This window comes from Plectropomus leopardus, chromosome 9 (assembly GCF_026936395.1).
Source record: "Plectropomus leopardus strain MGB_pleo_1.0 chromosome 9, ASM2693639v1, whole genome shotgun sequence".
NCBI lineage: Eukaryota > Metazoa > Chordata > Actinopteri > Perciformes > Serranidae > Plectropomus > Plectropomus leopardus.
This window is the reverse complement of record NC_142184.1, coordinates 14,104,756-14,128,767: the sequence shown is the minus strand read 5'-3', so window position 1 is coordinate 14,128,767 and position 24,012 is coordinate 14,104,756. Positions and strand designations below refer to the sequence as shown.

Below are 24,012 nucleotides of genomic sequence, written 5' to 3'. Positions count from 1 at the left end.
TTAAAATGACAAGTTGGACTGTTTGGAAAATTAGGCAAGGTAGACTGAATAATACACGCTACAAGTATGGAGGCATACAGAATATACAATTTACATTTTTGTATAACTTTTTTATTTGGTCTCACACCTGTATACATTGAAACTGATACCTTGTAAGTCTCTTTGTGCTGGGTTTCTAATGTTTTTGATGCATGACACTAAATTGAAATGTCAGTATATTTAAGGACTATGTAGTTGTACATATTTTTCAGTGTAGCGTTAAGATGGTCAATGTGAGAATTTATTAGCAGTCAGCTAAAAGTCATTCAAAAAATTGCATTAAGTTTTAGTTGCAGTTGCAGACATGCCAGCAGTACAAGGAACAAAAACCTACAAGTAGTTTTGTAAATCGATGATCACAGAAAAATAAGAAATTATCTCTGTGTCTCTGTGTGAAGTTACAGTTAGGGATGAGCTCCACTGTGGGTTTAATTTAGGAGTTAAGGCAGAGATTATGTTAATAAACAACTTTTAGGTTAGGCTTTTTCTATCTTATCCAGCAAGTGATGAAAGCCCAATGTGTGCTAAAGACAATGTAAATCAGGCACACAACGCTCTGTGTGCAGCACTAAGGGCATTGACCCCAGGCAAAACCCTGTTTTTAAGGAGTCCCGTGGATGATTTGGGGGGAAAATATTGAGAGTGACAGAAATTTGAATGAATGTGATTGATTTAAGGAAATTAAACAAGCAGGAGTTTGCTAATTCTATCACAATGATCTTTATTTATTTTTTTTTTATTACTTGCTTCCAAAGTTAATGTTAATAATTGATAGAGAGCTGTAGGTTGGGAGGCACAAACATTTTGGCTTCTGAAGGGGGCTATAACAAAGTTTGAGATCCGCTGAGGCAATGAAGGTGATAATCTCACAGAAACGCCACAGACTCATCTCCAAATAAACACAGCCTGTGCGGTCCTGTTTAAATTTCAGTGCGGAACTGAAGTGTGAGGTCCGTCATCTTTTTCTTGTAGTCTTCATCAAACTGTTCATTCTGGGAAACAGTGAAATGGTTTTTCCAGTCACCAACTTTTCCTGCAGAACCACAAAGAGAATCAGTCAGAATCTATTTTTGTTCATGTAACACACATTTATCTGTTTTATCTTCAGGTTACCTTTTCTCATGAAAGGCGAAATTTTGAAATCCATAACTGCGTTTGTAGAATAGTTAGCCATGTTGTCCTTTTTCATGTTATCAAACTGCACACCACCTGCTACTCTTTTCTTCTCCTCATCTGAGCGAGACAATCCAAGAAAACTGCAAAGTTTGTCTATTTCCCGTCCAGTGTCCTGGGAATACAGTGATCAGATGTTATCATTGCATTGTTTCCAAAGTAGCCTAAACAGGAAGAGACCCAAAAAACAAATATATTACCTCAGCCAGATCTTCATAGAACACGTAATGGACTTTCGAATTACTCTGTTTCTTCTTCCACCAGCCATTCACATGGTCATACCAGGATCCAAACACCACTGAGGTGAAAGAACAATAAATAATAAGCACTTTAGTAGTGTTTAGCGGAAATGTGTGCATCTCTGTACAAATTAAAAACTCTATTATTATAGTGTTTCATACATACGCTTTCCCTCCATGAATCTGTGGATGTAGTTGTTCCAGTCTCCAGGCTCTGGCTGAACCATGTTCATGCGATCGAAGTGAAAATAAGACACCATGTTGTCTTTGGCATTGCGGGCCACATAGATGATCTACAGAAGAAGAGAGTGTACCTAGATGTTTGTTGTAGTAACTGGATATAGAACACCAAATTCTACTGCTTGTCTTTGTTATCACTCAGCCTTTTAATGAAATATTAATCCTTGTCTGTCATATCAGCATCTTGTGATCATGCATTGAAATAATACAAATAACACAGACATACTTACCCTGCAATTTTGCTCCCAAAAGGACTTTGGCACAAATTGGACTGGAAAGTGAGTCTTAATGAGCCGAGGAGAGGTGGGGAGGTTGTCCACCAGGTCTTTTCCTGTATGAAGAGGTAAAGATGGAGTGAGAAGTGCTGCATTTGCCAGTCGTGACGACCTTCTGGCACAGTACTGACCTGGTTTAATTCCAACTTAAAGGATCGTGGCTACTTTGTATCTATGGGTAATTATACATATGAGTGTACAAAATGACCTGCAAAGTTCCCCAAGGCTTTTTTTTTTGGCCTCTTGTGTTTAACAGCCACATGCTTACACAGGTTCAGATTATGGAGAACTATGTAACCATTATTATGCAAAAGCCACACAGATTTACTTAATCAAATCATCAAAGGACTATGGTCCAATACAAACTCTGACTATCAGTCGTGTTACAGTAGTGATGTACAGTGTATCACATGAGATTAGTAACAACCATACTTAATTTAAGCCAAGTTCCCTAAACATAAACTCATAATGAAATAAACGTAAAATTGAAGTCTTTTACTTACATTGTAAGTTTATTTAGAAAAACTCTGTATGCATTTAACATACAGAAACGAAGAAGTATATTTTGAAAAGACACAATGTATTTAACATGCATAAATTGATATGATGCAAGTATGTGAAACGTGGTGAGTACATCTGATCGTGCGTTCTACCTGAACCCAAAGACGGGACCATGATCTCCAAAAAAGGCACTCTGTCAAAGATTGGGATGGATTGCTGTCGCTCTGTTTGACCAAAATACAGCAGGTCGAGTATGTAGGAGACCCATGTGGTTCCTAAAAGATAGACATAAAGAGAAAGAGGAAAATAAAATAATCGAAACCCATCACCTCTATACACACATCTTTTATAGGCTATAAAGCAATTACACTGCTGCAGAGTTGGCAGATGATTGAAGGAAATCTAGCCGCCACTTGCATATTTTACCAGCATGTGGTTGGTGGCTGTTGCCAATTTCATACCCTGCACTGCTGTTCATGTTCATAGACTGACCTGCTTTGGGGTATGTTGCAATAAGTATGTCATCTGGTCTGGCCTGGAAGTTTTGAACGTTCTCCCAGTTGTCTGTGAAATAGTGGCTCATTGAGACTCCATGGAAATCAAACAGCTCTGGTCGAGGAGGTAACTTCATGTTTAAAAACAAAACAAAGAAAGAAAAGAATCAAATTATGCAAAGTAACCATTGTCCAAGAGTAATCAAACTGCAGCAATATGATTGTGTGGGAAATGATGCAAATATTGTTCATTGTCAGACGCAAACAGTTAAGTCTGATTTTGTTAAGAAATAACTTCAAGTAATCTTCACAATAAGAGACACAATAAACTGTCCAAACAGTCCAAAAGGACAATGATGTTCTCAAAGACTGAGTATTACATTGCACTCAAGAAACAAGAAAAAACTGGTGCTGTTAAAGAAAGAAGGGGCTGATAATTTAAATGTATGAAGAAGCATTTGCAAATATACAGGGTTGAGATGCATTTCAAATTACTTCAGTCTACATGTCCGTTCTCTTGTACTTAGCGTTACATGTTGATGAACTCCACTTGACAGTTCGGTACAAGGTAACTATTTAAGAAACAAACTTACCATGCCCCGATTAAATGCCATGCTGAACACCGCTTCTTTCTCTGCTGTATTTCTGACACTTCCCTCTTTTCCTGCTGTAGTTTTTCCTCAGTCAAGCAAACATTTCTGTCCCTCCTCTCGCTTCCCATTGCATAACATTGTTTCTATTGTAATTGGAGGCTCAGCCCCAGTTGTGAAAACATACTCCAACTCCTCCCCTGTCCAGATTTCCTGGGCGTTCACTCTTTAGTACCCTGTTCTTTCAGACACACACAGATATGCATATGATATATGTATCTGTATACCCAATTTGTCAAGAATCAGCTTTATTTGATTCAGTGTGTAAGTTTAACACACAAGTTAGTAGAAAATATGTAGGGCATGTTTGTTTAAGAAAAAATGAATAGGAAAGATTTATAGATGAAAGTCAGTCAGCAAAAATAATCCTCAAGAAAAAAATATTTACTGGTATACTCTGATCACACAGTGGAAAACAGTGTGAACAGTAGGGATGAGCTCTTTTTTAATTGCAAATATGGACATTTGAACAAAAACCTTTGTATGTTCATAAGTGTTTAGTGTCTCTGATGGTGTGAAATGTGTAGTTACACAGCTGCTCTTTAACTGAACATTTACTTTTTCATTGGTGGAAATTTAGGGATGAGCAGATCGTCTCTGCGGGACTGATACTTCATTACTCACAAGTTGCTCATTTGGTATAAATTCCCTAAAACATATCGATAATAAAATGACATACATACAAAACATGGGTGGCTGGACCACTTCCATACATTTTTACTACTTTTGTATGTTCATGCCCATACAGCCATCACGTTTAGCTGTCTCCTATGTGACATCAGAACCTATCACGTACAACTGTGCAGAGTCGCATACTTCTGCATCAAACATGAGAACAGTATGTTGTGGTGCTAATTTTCACTTAGAGACAAAAATACAGCAAGATGCATTATTTGTTAAATTAAACTGCCACTAAGCAGCAACATGAATAACTTCATGCCATGACATGTCCTGACCTGTGTGTGTGTGAGTGTGTGTGTGTGTGGGTGTGTGCGTGTGTGTGTCTGTGTGTGTGAGTGTGAGTGGGCGTGGTTTTTCCCTGCAGGCTGGGCCAGGTGCAGGCAATTCCCTGATGAGCTGGTGGTGGGTCTACTTAAGCTGAGGTCTCAGAACTGTTCATTGCCCGAGTATACTCCTACTAAGTGGTAGATGTTCCTAACTGCCTCTCAGTATCTTCCATCAGTTGTTTCTCCTGTTTTTGGATTTTGCCTGTGTGGCTTACGTCTTGTGTTTTTTCCTTGTCTCAGAGTCACCTCAACTCCACGCTTTGTGCTCCAGCTGCTTGTGTGTTCGCCTGCCTGCTTGCCTGCCTGCTTGCCTGCCTGCCTGCTTGCCTGCTTGCCTGCCTGCCTGCCTGCTTGCCTGCCTGCCTGCCTGCCTGCTTGCCTGCCTGCCTGCCTGCCTGCTTGCCTGCTTGCCTGCCTGCCTGCTTGCCTGCCTGCCTGCTTGCCTGCCTGCTTGCCTGCTTGCTTGCCTGCTTGCCTGCCTGCCTGCTTGCCTGCCTGCCTGCCTGCCTGCCTGCCTGCCTGCTTGCCTGCCTGCCTGCCTGCCTGCCTGCTTGCCTGCCTGCCTGCCTGCCTGCTTGCCTGCCTGCCTGCCTGCCTGCTTGCCTGCCTGCCTGCCTGCCTGCCTGCCTGCTTGCCTGCCTGCCTGCCTGCCTGCTTGCCTGCCTGCTTGCCTGCCTGCCTGCTTGCCTGCCTGCCTGCCTGCCTGCCTGCCTGCCTGCCTGCCTGCTTGCCTGCTTGCCTGCTTGCCTGCCTGCCTGCCTGCCTGCCTGCTTACCTGCCTGCCTGCCCACTTGCTTCCCTGCCGAGGCTTTGGACGCTCATCCGAGCACCCAAGGTCTCTAGAAGGAATCCTCTCACTGTAAATAATAAACACCCTTCAATTACTAAACTCTCGTCTTGTGCTTTGTGTCAGCGCTTGGGTCCTCAGCATGTCAGAATTGTCACATCTTCAGTCATTTAAAAACAACAAAACCTGACAGTTATAAGCAGGGTTAAACAATAATAGATTAATTATCTATTATTAAGAAATTATCAGTGTCAGCAGTGGTATTGGTATCATTAAAATTGTAATGAAAGAATCATATTGAAATAATAAAGACTGATATCGCTCAGTCTTAGTTGACATCAGACTATACATTTTCGTTATTTAACTAGGCCTGCTTTTGGTTAATTACATCATTAATTAATTTTTCTGTTTTCTATGCATACATTCACTTGTTCTAAAGGAAATATTCACTTGCAGACACAACCAGTCATTTGATTTCCATCTTGTTTCATCATAATATATTGTTCACAGCCTTAAACCTTTATGATGATAATTAACAAGAGATTCACTGTACACCTCTGATACAGGCAACAGTAACTAGAATTTCTCACAGAAATGCCACATTTTTGTCTAGTCTTGTTCAAATTTCAGTTCGGAACTTAAGTCTGACGTCCTTCATCTTTTTCTTGTAGTCTTCATCAAACTGTTCATTCTGGGAAACAGTGAAATGGTTCTTCCAGTCACCAACTTTCCCTGAATGACAGAGAAATAGACAGATATATTATCTTGAGGTGGAGAGCTGATTTTTTTCCCTCTTGTCACAGACATTTATCTATTTATTCATTACGTTACCTTTTCTCATGAAAGGAGAAATTCTGGAATCCAGAACTGGGATCATAGAATAGTTGGCCATGTTGTCCTTTTTCATATTATCAAAATGCGATCCACCTGCAACCCTTTTCTTCTCCTCATCTGATCGAGACAAACCAAGAAAGCTGCAGAGTTTGTCTATTTCCCGTCCAGTGTCCTGGAAGATATCATCATTGCATGCTTACCAGCTTGAGGAGAAAAGTAGCCTGAATAGGAGGAGACTCAAAAAATAACTAGATCACCTCACTCAGGTCTTCGTAAAACATGTAATGAATTTTTGGATAAGTCTGTTTCTTCGTCCACCAGCCGTTCACATGGTCATACCAGGATCCCCACACCACTGAAGCCACAACATAACAGCACGTCAGTAGTGTTCAGTATAAATGTGTGTATCCCTCTACCAATAAAAAACTCTACTTACTCTTTCCCTCCATGAATCTGTGAAAGTAGTTCCTCCAGTCTCCAGGCTCTGGGTGAATCATGTTCATGCGATCAAAGTGAAAATAAGACACCAGGTTGTCTTTGGCATTGCGGGCCACATAGACTACCTACAGAAGAAAACACACCCAATAGTTTGTTGTAGTAACTGGAAGTGGAGATGCCTTAAATTCTACTGCTTCCTCTTGTTATCACGTAGCCTTTAAATGAAAAATGAGTCCTTTGTGTGACTTTGTCCGCTATTTCAGCATCTTATGATCATCCATTGAAATACAGAAATAACAAATAAACTACCGACCCTGCAGTTTTGCTCCCAAAAGGACTTTGGCACAAACTGGACTGGAAAGTGAGTCTTAATGAGCCGAGGAGAGGTGGGCAGGTTGTCAGCCAGATCTTTTCCTGTATGACAAAGTTAAGTGTAAGAAGACTAATGTTGTAAAGTCCTTCAGTAGTTTCTTTACTGCGGTATATGCTAGGGGTGTAACGATACAGAAAAATCGTACTTTGGTTTTGAAGTCACGGTACAGTACGGCGATGAGAGACGGAGCGATGCATTGTCGTATTTATAAAGAATTCCATCTAAAGTGCGATTAAAACTGAGTCTAAAACAGAAAAGTCTTGTGTAGAAGTCTAAAGAAGTCACTTCCCCTTGCTGGAAGTGCCTACGTTTTGCTGTGGGCACTTTGACATTGTGAGGAAAATCTCTGTCACTGCGATGCAATCTATCAATCAGCTGTGTGATCAGCATAATGTTTCTCTTGTTTTCAATAGGCCTACTCTTTTTTGTCAGTAGTTGAAAATAATAAAATTAATCTCTTGGGTTCAGTTTCTTTGGTTCAGACAGGAATGTGCGGCCTGAGTTGCACTCCAGTATCCAAATGCGCTCACACCTGGTACACAGTCTGTAAACAGGCACGTTTTGTAAAAACAAAATCTATTTCTGTGCATATTAACTCTCTAACCAGCTGCTGCAGGTTGGATGTTCAGTAAAACACAGGACACACAGTGATGAAGACTGTGCACCACAGTGCACACTTTGTGCGTTTTGACCGACAGCATAATGATAACCTGGTGAGTTCACAGTGACATGGTTCAGTACAATCATCTGACTGTTTTATCTCAGCTGTCTTCTTCTTTTGTGTCTTTTGCGGTACATAACACCACTACATTTAGTGCTGCCTCCACCCGACAGAGTGTAATTGCACACATGAGCTATGTGCATGTCAGGATGAAGACCTGTGCAAGTGGAGGAGAAGTGACAGTGAGGCACTAGAGACTGAAACATTAATTAAATAAGCATATGTAGTTTATTTAATAAAAACACGGTCTTCACCTATTCTACATGGAAATTATACTGTATCTAATATAATGGAAGGGGAAACACTGAATTATTATTATTAATATTTACGGACCATGGTACACCTCTGGACCGAACCAGAAGTGCCTGTACCGTGATGGTTTGGTATGAATACATGTATTGTTACACCCCTAGTATATACAGTGTTTTGTAAAACAAACTTTTCAAACATAATGGTAATGTTTAGCGTAGTAGATGAGGTATACTGAAGGTTAAATAAGTGTTTGTATGTTTGTGATTCATGTATGTGAATTATGTGGAGTATATTTAATCAGCTATTCGACCTGAATTCAGAGATGGGATGAGCATCTCCAAGAAAGGCACTCTCTCAAAGATTGGGACAGATCTCTGTCGTTCTGTCTGTCCAAAATACAGCAGATCGAGGATGTAGGAGACCCATGTGGTTCCTTAATGACAGACGGAAAAAGAGAAAGAAATGATATGATCCAAACTCATTACCTCTGTACACATATTTTTTATAAGCCATAAAGCTTTTGCACTGCTATTCATGTTTATAGACTGACCTGCTTTGGGGTATGTTGCAATAAGTATATCATCTGGCCTGGCCTGAAAGTTTTGAACATTCTCCCAGTTGTCTGTGAAATAGTGAACCATTGGCACTCCATGGAAATCAAACAGCTCTGGTCGAGGAGGTGACTCCATCTTTATGAAAAATATAAATTAAACAAATGATCGAAACAAATAAAGCATATAATCATTGTGTGAGACTAATCCAACTGCTGCAATTTGTCTGGAAAAGAATGCAAAGATTGTTTGCTTTCAGTCACAAGCAGTTAAGTCAGACTGTGTTAAAAAGCAGTTTCTACAAGTCATCTTAAAAGAAGGAGAAACACAATAAATAGCGAGCAAGAAATTAACTCGACTGTCGAGTAAAGCTCAGTGCAGCTCTCTGAAAAAGAGTTTGAGGCTTTTGATGAATTTAGACACATACCATGCCCTGATCAAATGACATGCTGAAGGCTGCTGGTTTCCCGGCTGTATCTTTGACAATTTTCTCCTGCTGTAGACTCGGAGCCTGTTGTCCTTCCTCTCTCTTTTTATTGCGTAACACTTTCTCTGTTGTCTCTGGCTTAGTTTCAAATGTGACATGGGGCTCTGGTCACTCCCCTTCTGAGTGAAGGGGAGTGACTAAAACTAGAAAATGCATTTGGAAATGTGTTATAACCAATTTGCCACTGTGCAGCAGAGCATTAGGACGTGAAGTCTCCATACTGTTGTGCAGTAAAAACTGCTGCTGTTGTATACATTGTCTTGTCATGTCTTCCTGGATGAATTATCAGCAACCACTATAAAACGCATCTCTCCCAGTCAGGTAAATGACCCTCATTCTCCTATTTGACAGATGCAGATGCTATCAATCTCTCCACTGAGCATCCAAGCAAAGTAAGGATGCACTGCATCAGATATTACATCACTGCTACTACTACTACGACAGGCTGTCGTAGTAGTAGTGATGTAACCTCCACCCCCCAAAACCATGATTAAGAACCACTCAGACATTCTGAAAGACAATCAATCAAGATGATTGAAAATTAGCTTTCATGCATTTGTTTGTTTGTATGTTTATGCATGAAAAAGCTTATTAAAACCTATAATAGTTGTCATCAGACTTACGGTTCCTGAAATGCACATTGTTTTATGCCATGTGCTGTACCCACTAAGCTACCAATATCCTGGTTTACACCAGGGAAAACACATGGTTTCATCCAAACTTATCAAATACTGCTGCTTTGTCAGTGGACTTTCACAGCAAAAAAATGACATGCTAGGAAACTTCTTGCATCTGTTGTTGACGTTCTAGGACAGCATGTCATTGTACCATTGTCATATGCACTGTGGCTTTTCAAAATTCACTTCAGATTTTAAAGGTAATTTACAGCTTCTGCTAGTTACATGAATACTGTCTTTTTCTAAATACACTTACAGTCTGGGTAAAACACCTTGTTTTAACTTTTATTCCCTTGTACAACAAAATCAGGTGGTAAGGTTAAGAAAAAACATCATGGTTTGGCTCAACATCCACACGGAAAGCAAACAGTGGTTTCCCTGGTGAAAGTCTAGGGTTTATTGGTTGCTTCTCGTAGTTAAACTCTAAACCCCACCCAGTGCAAATCATCCTGCCATAAAGCAAATTAAGTATTACTTTAAAACTGTGATCGTACAAAAATACCACTGAATGCATTGGTTACGAGTAGCAGACAAGTAGTACTAGAGGTAGTAGTAGTAGCAACAATATAGCAATATTAGAAGCTGCAGTGGTATTCATAGAAGTAATAGCTGTGGATGGGGAGTGAACATGTGACCATTGGTTCCCCAAAATACTTAGTGACTTTACATTATAACATTTTTTGAAAAAAGCTTTTGTCCAGCATTTATGCTGAATACAAGCATGCCTGCCCTTGCAGAGCTAAACATTTTGACATTTGAATGGTTTCTGTAGCTCAAAGCAGGAAGGGTAGAAGCAGCTTTGGGCTTGAACATACTGCATGGATTTTAAAAACAATGCCAGTCACTTGGGAATTGTCTGCACAGTGTGTGTGGGTTCAATTCAAAACAGATGGCATTCCTTTTCGTTTGAGTTGCCTTTGAGGTTGCACGCAATGGGAAGAACAAAGCTTTTTTATAGTTATTATTATTTATTTGCGTTGTTCTTTTTACATCTTCCACTCTGTTCTGGCAAATTAAAGCCACAGTACAGTTTGTCCCAGAGAATCACCCTCGGATATGTGTAGATAAAGATTCTTGGTCCATTTTCAAAAATACTTCCGGTGGGCTTGGGAGGAAGTTGGAAAAATAAATCCTCGCACGAGCACTTAGGGAAGAAAAGGTATAGCTGTGGATATGTTGCAACATTTTGTTGGCACTTTGAAACTTTAAAAAGAAACGGCTGCACAAAAGCAATATCTTTACTTAAAGACATAATCAGACAGAAAGAACCACACAGTACAAAACATTGGCTTATTTCTGTGCTTCAAATGTAAATGTATACAATTTTCACTTGAATGCACTGCAGTCCTGCAGTGTTTGTTTGTTGTTTTGACCCATAATGAGGCTCTGCAGTGACTATCAGGCTGTGCCATCATAAATCTGACCCAACTTGCCTTTACATTGCCTTTTGAGTCCTATCTTTACAAAGAGCAGAAACTCAGTGACTCTTGTATCTTAAATCTGCTCTGGCTGAGCTACAATGGCTGTACAACTGCTTGAATAATTTAATTCAAATGCCACTGGCCACTCAGATGTCCAATCTAATGATAAGGTCACTGTTGTTTCCCATGGGAGAAAGTTGTCTTGGAGAGAAGGTTCAGTGGCTGCGTTAAGACCAAACATCACAATCTAGATCTGCAAGCTTTACAAACAGTGGTGAAAAGTAACAACTTACATTTACCCGAGTACTGCTTCAGTAAAATTTTGAGGTATTTTTCATGAGTATTTTCTTTTTATGTTACTTTACGCTCATACCTCACTACATTTTATAGGGAACTTTGGGAATATTCTTTTTGCTCTACTACGTAAACTGCTGTATTTATTTCCCAGATTAAGATGTCCCATTAAAAATATAATATGATTATAGAAATAGATACAAATCCCCTTACAAAAAAGCAGAGTCTACCTAGGACCCTTTGTCACAAGTTTCCAAAGTCTATGCATTGTTAGTAGTTCCACCAAAGGGTGATTTCCCTTCTACTGTTCTCACAAGATTTAATTTAAGTAAATTGTTTTGGTCCAAATAGATTTAATTTGCCCAATATTTTGCAAAAAATACCACAAAGTTGTGTAGCAGAACTTTGATATTTTTTCTGTATCTCCCATTCATCATCTCACAACTCCCAGATTCATGTTGTAACCCATTGGCAGAGGCCCGCTTAGATTAGGAACAGTAATACTTAACTGGGCAGTGTTTAATTTAATTCAAACAGGAATCAACAATCCATGATGCAGGAGTGGATACATATAGTAAATAATATTTATGTTATGAAAAAGATTGCTTTCTCTCTTTGCCTTCGAAAAGTGTGTTCATTTGGCTCTGGACCAAGTGGCTGAAATATGTAAGATTTTGTCTATTGAAGGGTAAATTACCTTATTATGTTGTTCTGTTCTGACTGCTATTCCAATTTTATTTCAAGGCTCCTCCTGAAATATTTTACAGAACTTTTACATGAAAGTGTATAAAGTTCTTACATTTTGGAAAATCTGAACAGTAGGGGAAATTTAACTGTCTGCCTTGATTTAGGCCTATCATTAACACCCATCTGCTTTCCAGAAAAATTCAAAATAAAATGAAATAAAAAGAACTAACTCACTGAACTTTCCAAGACTATGGAAATCTGATAATAATTCTTCAGGTGGTGTTTTCCCCTTAAATTTTCTGCCGGAAGTGACGCTAGTAGAAAGAACTTCAGCGGAAGTGAAAAACGTATACAACAAAGATGGCGTCTCCCGGCGAGGCAGTGGTCGATGAAGCACACGTGGGGAAAAAGAAGAAGGTAATTACGAGTCATTCATTAATTACAGCGTCTAACCTTTGTTATATTCATTACCTGAGCGTTAGCAGAACTGTGCTTCTCAAACTGATACACAAACGTAGCATTAGCTCGACTAGCATCGGACAGCTAATGCAGACAGCGCGTGTTGATCCTGGAGCGTTTGAGCTGACCCCCAGTTCAAAACAACTACACAAAACTCTGTGTCTTATTTTAAAAGTCTCTGCTGCTAACCTGCTTCCGTTTCCTCCCCTTTGACAGCCTCCAGCTCGATACTGGGATGAGCCACAGGAGAAGGAGAAAGATGAAAACAAAGTGGGAAAAGACGGTGGAGAGAGTGAAGGAGGACAGACTCAGAAAGCAAAGAAAAGAAAGCAAGACCAGGGTCAAAAAGAGGGAAAGAAATTCATATCAGGGGTAAGAGAGTGAAAGTGATTGTGGTATGATCAACTCTGCATCAAAGTGTTACTGTTCAGACAGCTGGGAAATATCTGCAGAGTATCTAAGTCTATATTTATCTCGAGAGCAATTGATGTGCAGCAGTTGCAGTACAAAGTAGGAAAGAAAGCAAGTACAATCTCAACAAGGTGTAAATCTAAGATAGTTACTATGCCAAAGAAACAAGTTAATAGTTTCCATAATAAAGTAGATAAAGTAAAGGATAAGTTTAGGTGTTTTTTATATAGATGTTTTCATACAGTATCAATCTAAAGTACAGGTAAGTGTGTTTAATTAATATATAGGTTTAATAAATCTGTAAAAGGGAGCATTCAGGGGCTAACTGTTTGTTAAATTCATGGTCTGATCTGATTCAATAATTTTCGGTTCCTTAAAAGTTTTCAAATTTGTTTATACTTAAACTTTGAGATTGTAAAAAACAGACCAACTGCCTCTTATAGTCATATATATAATGTTCTCTATCAGCCTGTTCCAGCTCTTCAAGTAAGCAATATGTTTACTAGGGCTGACCCAAAAGCTTCAAAGCTTTGATCGTTGTTATGGTAATCAATGTCCAAATCGAAGTTTGAATGCTAAATTTTTCTATACCGTTACCCCAAATAGCTCATAAAAAAACTTAAGAAACAGTCATTCAACATAATCATTTATGCATACATATTAGTTATTACTTATTCTTAGACAAGGAGATTCAAACTTGGCTTATTTTTATGACTCAAATTAATCCTGACATATTACATATCTTTGGAAGTTTTTTTTAAAATGTGTATTGTCAATGTAATACAACATTAATCTGATTCAAAGCAGTTTTTTAAGACTGAAATGATACAATGTAGTTTTTACCAAGCCACTGTGTTCAGTCAAGAATCCTGTACTTAGAGTTGCAGTACATTGCCTCACTGTGAAGCAGCCTTAACGACCAGAAGAAGAGGATTTTTAAGTTTAAGTATAATATTTCTAAAGATGTATATTTTCATGCACGTGTACTTCTTCTGATTTATGTTTATACTCCCTCAGAAATCTGACCCTTTCCCTGGACCTGCTCATATTCCAGAAGACAGGATACAAAAGTTCAAGAGGAAAGATAAAACTAAAAAGGTACGTACCCCAGTGTGTCCTGTTACCAGTTACTAGTTAATAAGAGGAGGTAGCCAGCATCTTACTCCTTTCTTGTTTTTGTCTTAGCCTCGTCGCAAGCAATACAAGCTGAGAGACATGATCACTCGCTCAGACGAAGCTTCAGAAATGGCTCAGAAACAAGCTGCCCGGTTGGACCTCCTGCTCCCAGAGGATGCAGGGTAATTTCCTCGATAACTTGTCTGGCTGCTCCGTGTCACAGTGTATATTGTGACAGAGAATAACCAGTGACAAATATCACTGTAAAATATTGTTTCAAGTCCTGTTTGTGACTTGTTTTCCTCTAATCTCAGGTTTCTGGAAGGAGATGAAGATGAGGACACATGTACAATCTCTCAGGAAGATATTGCAGATGCTGTGGATATAACATCTGGGGCAAAGGTGGGACATGGACCGGACTGTAGTGTAGATGGTGAAAGATTTCAATGTTTTTGCTTTTCAATGCTTGGGCCTTTGCTACAAAAACGTCTCTGTTTTGACTTTTTTAAAAGATTTTTGATTGTTAATTTACAGCAAAAAGAAAACATGATTAAGTAGCAATTTATTTCACTAATATGGCTTAAAACATCATGAGCCATACACAGCTCAGGCTGTTGCCAATTTATTTTATTTTATTATTAGGAGATCATGTATGAGGGCTTAACTTGACGCATCCAGTGTGTTTTTAAATATGTGTTTTAGTTTTCTTTAAAAACGTAACCATAAAAAACAAGTAAAATACTGGGTGTTAAGGAAGGATACAAGACCGTTTCATCAGTTTTGTGTTTCAAAGGCAGTTTGAGGTTCCCAGGTCTGATGTTGTTGCCCTGGCTGTTTACTTTTTATTCATTTGTTTTTTTGTTTTTTTCTCTCCCACTTCCTCCTCAGTATTTTCATTTGAAACTGTCTCAGTTTGGACCATATCGTGTGGATTACAGCAAAACTGGACGGTCAGTGTCTCACTCGCCATACTCATACAGATCATGTATGAAGTGTTTGTCTCAGGGCTGCTGCCCCAGCCAGTGATATGAGTCACACAGCTCAGCATTACAACAACATGGACTCCAGGCTAGAGAGCCGTGTGCTTGTGTACAAACAGGGCTTGATTGACATCTGCTTCTTCAGTTTTGTTGAAGAATTTATAATTTATTAGCCTGCCATCATTCTTATTGGTATCCCACAATTTTAAGTGTAGCTCCAAATGAAAACACTTGTGTTGCATGAAGCCGAGCAGTACAGCAAACTGTGTGCATCACGTTGCCACAGAAACTTAAATGCATTCAGTTGGTGATGCAGAAAATCAGAGCAAGAACATGGTTTTGTTTTGTTTCATTGTAACATTTATTTAAACCAGGAAGGCCATTGCAAGCAAGCTCTCTTTTACAAGGACGTCCTGATTAAATTACAAATGAAAACAACATAAACACACTACAGTATACATCGACTAAACATGAGAAGTGTGGCCGATAACTAAAGTGCACATTAAAAACACACAAGAGGCACTGCATACATCAACAAATACTCCAAAACATCAACACATAGGACAACATCAGCTCAAGGAAAACACAAGCATTCACTGTGCTCTATGTCCATCAGTAGAGATTTAAATTGATTGTAACGGATTACTGTGTCTAATTTCAAGAGCTTCTGAAGGGTTTTCCACTTGTGTGGGGCATAATATTTAAATGCCAATGCCTGATTTCAGTACCGACATAATGCTCTTTGAGATTTGTAGTGTTCTACTGCCATTTGCCCACGCTGACTCTAAAAGAGGTCTTTCATAGGTCCGCAGGTGGCATTATGTATGTTATTTGTTTACTATATTATTAATCAGGATGCCGTTTACTTGCATGTGAAATACTGTATAATTCTGTCAAGTCGCAATAACTTCACCACTTCAGATTATGTTTGTATGCTAGGTCCTGATTTACTCAAGTCGGTTTTACATTGCTGGTCTGTTACAACTAATAGAACAACGAGCAGAAGATAGCTTAGTCTATTGTCATTTATTACAGATAATAATTAAGCAATACATTTCTTCTCTCTTTGATTTGGCCAAAAACTGAACTGATTTGCACTTAGCTCTAATATGGGATAGTGTCAGACCCAAATGCAGTATAATTTTAAAATCTGCAGCATCAGTGTTGCACCGTAAATGTTGTCTGCTGTTTCCCTGTCAAAGGCTTTTTTCGGGAGGCGTTTTCCTTTTCCAAACCGAGGGTCTAAGAATATAGGATGTGCTGTACATATCAAAAAGGCAAATTTGTGATTTTGTGCTGTTTAAATATAATTGACTTGATTTAAAATGTGCTAAAATGCTCTGCAGAGTTAAGGGAAACTGCAGAGTAGGGTTATAACTTTGTGGCTTAATCACTTCAAGTGAGCCCTTTTGTACTATGCTGAGTATTGTTTTAAATTTTTAGGTCGTGTGTCATTAACAATGTGTTCTCCTAACTTCAGTCACCTGCTGCTCGGTGGGAGGAGAGGCCATGTTGCTTGTATAGACTGGCAGTCCAAACAGCTCATGTGTGAGATAAATGTGATGGAGTCTGTCAATGATGTAAAGTAAGTCATTCAAACTTTGCAGCACTAAAGAACACAAAACTTTAATATTCAAGCTTCACCAACCAGCAACTTAATCAATTTCTGCTTTTATGTAGGTGGCTCCACAGTGAGGCCATGTATGCAGTGGCTCAGAAGAAGTGGCTGCATATTTATGACTCCAACGGTATAGAGCTTCACTGCATCCGCAAATTCAATGATGTCCTTCGTATGCAGTTCCTTCCTTACCACTTTCTACTAGCAACAGCGGTGAGTTGACTGAAATTCAAGATTCAAAACATGAGTTTCATGAAAGCAAAACTAAGTAGTGAGGTCCTGGTAAGCAACAATAAAATAGAACACTAAAATTTAAAACCAGCAGAAACAACAAATCAATACAATTAATTAAAACATTTTTTTAAGATTAATAAAACAATAGTGAAAGGATAAAAGCAGTACACATTTAAAAGTGCAAATGCATTATTAAAATGGTTCATATGAGTTTTTTTTCCCACTCACTGTATAGCATGTTTAATTTAAATGTATTAACACAATAGCAAGAAGTTGTCTTCTGTTGAATACTGAATTTGCCACAAACATTGGTGTTATCTATCATAGTTGTTCCCAACTGGTGGGTCGCATCTCCATTCTGAACGAAAGTGACTTGTGAACGTGTCAAATTTGTGAAAAAAAAACCGCTTAATTTTGAAGTACCGTGGATTTCTGGCACAGAGCTTATTTTTAAGTGATGTTTTTGTTTATTCTTGCAACATGTTTGCATTTCTTTTTGTTCTAAGCCAACATGTTTACATTTTGTGAAATAAAATCGAATATGTGGTAATTTAGCTAATGTGTGGACCTTGAACTAATGACCAAAGACAAATCTGGACTCTGAGGCTGGACCAGTTGGGAACCATTGATCTATGCTCAACACATAGACGTCTTCTTTTGGTTGAACCCTTATTTCATTTTTTCTTTATTTAATTAGGTCAAAGCCTCGTTAAGATTAAAGAGACATGACTAAGAAGGCAACAACATTGTTGCAATAATGACAAGAAATACAAATAACATAAACCAGCTAAATCAACTTATCATACTCTATTAAAGAGTGTAAACAATATCCAGGTATCCAAAATTATATATTCAAACACAATATCCAAAACTGTCTGAAGGAGTTTTCAGAATCTGTCACTGTGGACAAAGTCTGAATTTGATTACATATTGACAAGATTTTAAAAGTATGAAACCTATCACTGGATTACTTTGATACTGAGGAAAAATAAAAGGTCCTGAGCTATAAGGATCACTTTTCCATGATTTCTAAGCTGATTATGGATGTTTATTCTCAGTATACACTGGAGATAATGACATGATTTAAAGTGGCTTAAAGGGATACGTATCCGCTAAATGTCTATGTGTATATCTATTACTTGTCCTTTTTTGGGTAACGTATTCTTTTATTTAGTTGTGCGTATTGATAAGTGGGGCAAACTAAAAGTATTATTTCCATTATTTCCTTTAACACTGACTTGAATTTACCGGCAGTCATCAGCTCTGACTAACTTCACTGTTCTCGCTCTTGTCTTCAGAGTGCTACAAGTTTCCTGCAGTACCTGGACGTGTCTGTGGGAAAAGAGGTGGCAGCCATCTGCACCAAGACGGGCCGGCTTGACGTGATGTGCCAGAATCCTCATAATGCCATCATTCACCTGGGCCATTCCAACGGCACCGTCACCCTCTGGTCACCCAACCAAAAAGAGGCACTTGTCAAGATGCTCTGTCATCAGGGCGGTGTGCGCTCTGTTACTGTGGACAAGACGGGCACGTGAGTCCCCTTAAAACATTACACTTCTTCTGTGGATATTGGATTTTTATAGCAGCAAGAAGCTGTAAATAATTATGTTCATTATGGACGTTGTTTCAAGTTAGTCCCATTAAAAGCAAATCCTTTCTTCTGCCCAGAGACATCATACTTAAAATGATTTCTTTTTCTTATATTTGACCATGCATTGGATCTAGATTATTATTTTTATGACAGGACATAACGTTTTGAAAATGACTACAAAGAAAAAGAAGAAAGTTGTTTCTGGATACATACAGATTAAAAGTCAGAAATACTTAATTGATCCCCAGGGGGAAATTGTGATTCATTACAGTCTGAAATAGGAAATAACTCAAAAAAATATAAATATATGTATATAAAATAAAATATGTGCATTAGTAAAAAAATAAAATAAAATAATGATATGTGCATTATGCTTTAATTTCACACCAGTATGTGAAAATGTAAAATATGTATAATATGCTGAGCATGTTAAGTGTGTAAAATATAGAAATATTAAAATATGTGCCTTATACCTTATAATACATCACAGTTTGTCACATATCCTTAATGCAGCTTTTCATTGTAATGTTCCATGAATTTCATGTAGTGCTAGTGTTTCCCAGGCACAATAATGGTTTTTAGAACAATTTTTAGAAAAAAATTCAGAAATGGTAAACAGCTTTACTGTGAATCTAAGTAGATTAGATCTAGAGCAGATGTTACATCTTCAGTTATGAGCAGTAAACTGCAGTTTTCTCAGTGTCCACCAGAGAGCGATCTGTTGATATGATCTCTCCCTTTGGCAGATACATGGTGACATCTGGTATGGATAAAAAGCTGAAGGTATATGACATCAGAGCCTTCAAGCCCCTCAAGTCCTACTTCCTCCCTTCTGGAGCTTCCTGTTTGTCACTGAGCCAGAGGGGGCTATTGTCTGCAGCCACGGGGGATATCGTTCAGGTCATTATCACGTCCAGAATTTATGATTTAATACTGAAAACAATTTAGCACACAGAAAGTGATGCATTTGGAGAAGTGGTGTGTTTGAATGAACACAGCTGGAATTTTAACATTTTAACATCTAAACTGCCAGAGTCAGAGCTGAGAAGAAATTGCATTAACGTTGTTTTGTTGTCCATCTAAATGAATTGTAGGCATGCTATTGAAAGTATGACAGTTCTTAGTTGTTATGTTTTTTTATTGAAGTTATCTTGGTTCCTGCAGGTCCTTAAAGTGTCTTAAATCATTATTATAAATATTAGGCCTTAAAAGTCATTAGAGGGCTTAAATTTGGTTGTAATTGTCACAAAAATTCGATCGAATTTCTTTTATTCTTCTTGTAATTTCCTTTTGTCAAGATACATCCAACATTTCTTTGTGCAAATGCATTTTCCCAAGTTATAAATATTTAAACCTACCACTGAAACTTATGCTTTCCTGAAGTTTTAGCCTAACTCGCTCTTAGAACCATATTCCTACCTAAAACCTACCTCTGCGCTGGAGTATATACACTGCTTACCTTTGGTAATCTCTTCAATGAATGGAAGAAAAAATCATTTGTCCAAAAATCAGTCTTGACTTTGGTTATCTTTAAAAGGTGTTATTAAATATGAGTGTCTGATACCTGAAGACACACTGGTTATTTATCTGCATTATCGACCTTTGACCCTTGTTCAGAAGTTAATGTACTCTGCTTTTGCATTGTCTGCAATTAAGGGTCATGCCAAGGCAAAAGGCCTTAACTTGCATTTTATCTTTCACTTTGTTGTTCACAGTAAGCAATATACTACATGATAATAATTATGACTTGGATAGAATCTAGTTACATATCGTAAATCAGTCCTCTCAGAGTTCAGATCCATCTGCGTTCTTTCACATGTTTTTCAAATGGAAACTCCCATTCAGCTGTTAGCAGAAAGTGATGATGCAGGTTACAGAACTGATACCCTCCCTGACCCCTGCATACACTGTTCACAGTGTAAGCATGCAGAGTGAGGACAGTGATAGTTTGGAGATATGAGTTCAGTGGTGGAAGATGGTGTTATTTTATTTTATTATAATCAAACATTCATTTAACAAGGTGAATTCACTTAGAGATTCAGTATTACACTGCATTGTACACATTTGTAGATTCACAATCAGTGTATTATCCAGAGTAAATGGCAGTCAGTGCGCTCCCAGTTTGGAGGACCAGATAGAAGTACTGGGGCACAGAAGCTAAGAAATTTACTGCTTGGGATGTACTGCTTTGCTTTTTCCAAAAGTCGCCTTATAACTAACAAACAAACAAACAAACAAACAAACAAACAACCCAATCAGAGACAGCAGACAACCAGCAATACATTATGTTCTGTGAGGTGAAATTACTGTTTCTGTCAAAGGAGCCTGTTGGTTGTGGATTGGGTAGCAGCCTCCTAACAAAAGGAGCACCTAAAAGAAATCAACACCATTTTAAGTGTATTCCATATTTAGATTATTTTGTCACTAACAGAAACAATAATTTTACCTCACTGCACACAGGAGCTGCTGGTCCACTGCTAACTTGAATCTTAAGTTTGTTTGTGTTAATTTTTCAAACTGTACGATCATGGCTTCCACAACAGCACGTGGGTTTTGTGGAGTAGCAACTCATCCTATTCTTAACTTCTTGTATGTGTGAGTGCTGTCCTGCGTGTTCTTTAATGAAGCAATAGGAGAAGATATCCGGTCTCAATTAAGTATTTTATTAAGCAGTGAAGGAATAAAATTACAGAGCTTTGGGTCAACTCTTCCTTTCCCTGGCAAGCAAGAAAAGTGTGTCAGTTCACGAAGTCTGACCACCTGTCTCTCCCTGACCCAGTATCTTTTAAGCGTTACATGAGTCATTGTGCATGCAGGGCGCTGTATGTACTCTTCTTTTTACCATATAAGGCTGCAAAGCATTTCACACTTCAACTGTTTACGTCTAATAGTTCTGCTGCACAACTTCACACCCGAACTCCCCTTTCCCATGGTCTTCTTCACTTCTGCAAGGCAAGCACATTCTTTGTTATACAATTGCAACACCATAGTTCTTTTCCAGCACAGCCACACCTTCAGATCTTCTTAAGATTAAATGAGATCAATGACGTAAGCATACCTGTACCCCAACAGTTTATATGTTGCAACAACATCATGCAGAAACCTACGTCAGATGGGAGAAATTTTCAAAGAGCTTGGGAAAATAGTGTTTTTACACTAAAGCATGTTTACTTAGATCAAAATTACTGTGTATTCTAGTTTAATCAATTTTATGATCTTTTTTTGACTTTTGTGTCTGATTACCTTGAAAAGTGCTTTATAAATTAAATTATTATTATTATTATTAGTATTATTATTATTATTATTATTATTATTAGTATTATTATTATTATTATTTTTAAAGAGCCACCCTTTAATATGATATAAATAATAATAATAATCAAATCAAGTTGTAAGATGTTTTAAAATCACTTTACTTTGATTGTTATTTGATGGTACATTACCAACTCATCATTAGGACCAAATTAGGCAAACTAATATTTGTGTTTAAATTTGCTGCAACTTAACTGGTTTCCAAAAGCATACAACCACAATGCACTTTCTGTGTGTGTGTGTGTGTGTGTGTGTGTGTGTGTGTGTGTGTGTGTGTGTGTTTGTGTGTTTGTGTGTTTGTTGTGGGGTTTTTTTTAACAGCGATGCGCAAGGCGCACCTCTTTACTTTTGAAAACTGTCCCTGCAGGTGTACCGAGACGTGTGGAATACTCCAGTGACTAAACCCTACATGGCTCACAGAGTTCGAGGAACAGTTTGGGGGATGCACTTCTGTCCCTTTGAGGATGTCCTTGGGGTTGGGCACGGAGACGGTTTTACCAGCATGCTCACACCAGGTCCGGCATGATTTTACATCATATCATATTTAAGAATCGACTGAGTAACAAGTTTGAAACTGAGGGTAAAGTTTGATGTGGGTTCAGATAGATGTCGACATGTGTTTCCTGATGGGTATAGCCAGCTATAACTGCTGCTGTTATTAAACTCTGAATTCAGATTTTGAAAATCAACCATGCATTACTTTTTTTGTGCATAAAAACATTCCCATCTTCTGTCTTCCACCATTTATATTCAGGTGCTGGAGAACCTAACTTTGATGGTTTGGATGCAAATCCGTACCGCAATGTAAAGCAGAGGCAGGAGTGGGAGGTCAAAGCCCTGCTGGAGAAGATCCAGCCTGAGCTCATCAGCCTCGACCCCAGTGAGCTGGGACAGGTGGACCGCGCCACCTTTGAGCAGAGGCACCAAGACAGGGTTACAGCTCTGGTCAGTGTCTGGAGGCATCGGATTAGCACACATCAGTATTTTTAATTTTAGGATACACATCTGTATATTTTGAAATACTGACTCTTGATCATAATAGGCATATTGTCATTTGCAGCCTCCTAAAAACTGTTTTTCCTTCACAGGGCTTTGACCCACTTGCAAAAGAAAAATTTATTCCAAAGCATAAGAAAAAAGGTCGTAGTTCGGCTGGCAATGTTGAAAGGCGAAAGAAACAAGTGGCTCATGAGGACCAGAGGGTAAGTGATCCAGAATACATGATAAAGGTTGATGCAATTACGTGGTGATCTCTGCTGTATGTGGAGTGTTCGGCTCATCTGTCTTGACTTGTTTATCCCCTCAGGATGTAATCAGGAAAACTGCAGAGGACAAAATGAAGATTGAAAAAGAGAGAAAGAAGAGGGAGAAGAAGGAGGCGGCGTTATCCAGCAAGAGATCTGCTCTGGACAGATTCAAAAAGTAGAAAAGGAGGACCCTTTGTGCAGCCCAAAACCCAGTGACATTCTGTGGGAGTGACCTTTGAACTTCATATATAACGGACACATTACGCCTTTGTGGGAACAAAACACGCTCTGCAGAAATTCTGGATGCAGTCGGCCAATAAAGACTCATTCTCTTGGGTGGCAGATCATCTGTAATCAATGTTGAGTGCAGTGAAAGGGCAGTTCTATTTAATGCCTGTAGCCTGAAGCACTTCCTGTCTACATGAGCAGATAATGTGAGGTGCCACTGTTGGCATGGGTGTCATCCAGAATTTGTGTCAAGATACACTTTTCTTCTACTGATAAAACACATTTTTCACTCATTTTTGTCAAATAGAGTTCTTTGGTTTCTTAAACTGACCGAGTGTATGTCAAATATTTTTTATTAATGTGTTCTAAAAATAAAGATAATGCCAAGCTTCTAGATTCAGTGTGATTTAAGATGACTGTAAAGCATATTAAAACATGAGCATTTTGAGATTTGTTTCAAATGTAAAGTGCACTATAAATAAAAATCTATTATTATTATTTATTATTATTATTATAATGATCACACATTGTTGGCACTTCAGTTAACCCCTTGACAGGTTGATTCAATTTAATTTCTGATAACAGCACAAGCAGCATCTCTCTCAAATTCATTAGCAGGCTTATTTAAAAGATGTCCATTCTACAGTTGCTAGTAACAATGGTAGAAGACAAA

General features: G+C 38.4%; 3 protein-coding genes across 3 annotated transcripts; 1 reads left to right on the top strand and 2 right to left on the bottom strand.

The window, feature by feature from the left end:
• Positions 1 to 735: 735 nt before the first annotated feature.
• Positions 736 to 3,719, bottom strand: LOC121946750 (cytosolic sulfotransferase 3-like). Its single transcript, XM_042491476.2, has 8 exons — positions 3,555 to 3,719; positions 2,960 to 3,092; positions 2,620 to 2,742; positions 1,922 to 2,022; positions 1,618 to 1,744; positions 1,413 to 1,510; positions 1,153 to 1,327; positions 736 to 1,072 (listed from the first exon to the last, which is right to left on the bottom strand). Exons 1-8 carry the CDS (start codon positions 3,573 to 3,575, stop codon positions 960 to 962), a joined length of 891 nt encoding a protein of 296 aa, XP_042347410.1. The 5' UTR covers positions 3,576 to 3,719; the 3' UTR covers positions 736 to 959.
• A 2,152-nt stretch (positions 3,720 to 5,871) lies between these two features.
• On the bottom strand, positions 5,872 to 9,158 carry LOC121946959 (cytosolic sulfotransferase 3-like). Its single transcript, XM_042491806.2, has 8 exons — positions 9,002 to 9,158; positions 8,574 to 8,712; positions 8,334 to 8,456; positions 6,991 to 7,091; positions 6,676 to 6,802; positions 6,497 to 6,594; positions 6,237 to 6,411; positions 5,872 to 6,137 (listed from the first exon to the last, which is right to left on the bottom strand). Exons 1-8 carry the CDS (start codon positions 9,020 to 9,022, stop codon positions 6,025 to 6,027), a joined length of 897 nt encoding a protein of 298 aa, XP_042347740.1. The 5' UTR covers positions 9,023 to 9,158; the 3' UTR covers positions 5,872 to 6,024.
• Positions 9,159 to 12,433: 3,275 nt separating this feature from the next.
• wdr46 (WD repeat domain 46) lies at positions 12,434 to 23,733 on the top strand. Its single transcript, XM_042491805.2, has 14 exons — positions 12,434 to 12,557; positions 12,816 to 12,971; positions 14,028 to 14,108; positions 14,196 to 14,308; positions 14,441 to 14,528; positions 15,015 to 15,076; positions 16,587 to 16,691; positions 16,787 to 16,937; positions 18,257 to 18,492; positions 19,299 to 19,452; positions 22,232 to 22,379; positions 22,619 to 22,809; positions 22,953 to 23,066; positions 23,171 to 23,733. Exons 1-14 carry the CDS (start codon positions 12,501 to 12,503, stop codon positions 23,288 to 23,290), a joined length of 1,776 nt encoding a protein of 591 aa, XP_042347739.1. The 5' UTR covers positions 12,434 to 12,500; the 3' UTR covers positions 23,291 to 23,733.
• The last annotated feature ends 279 nt before the right edge of the window (positions 23,734 to 24,012 follow it).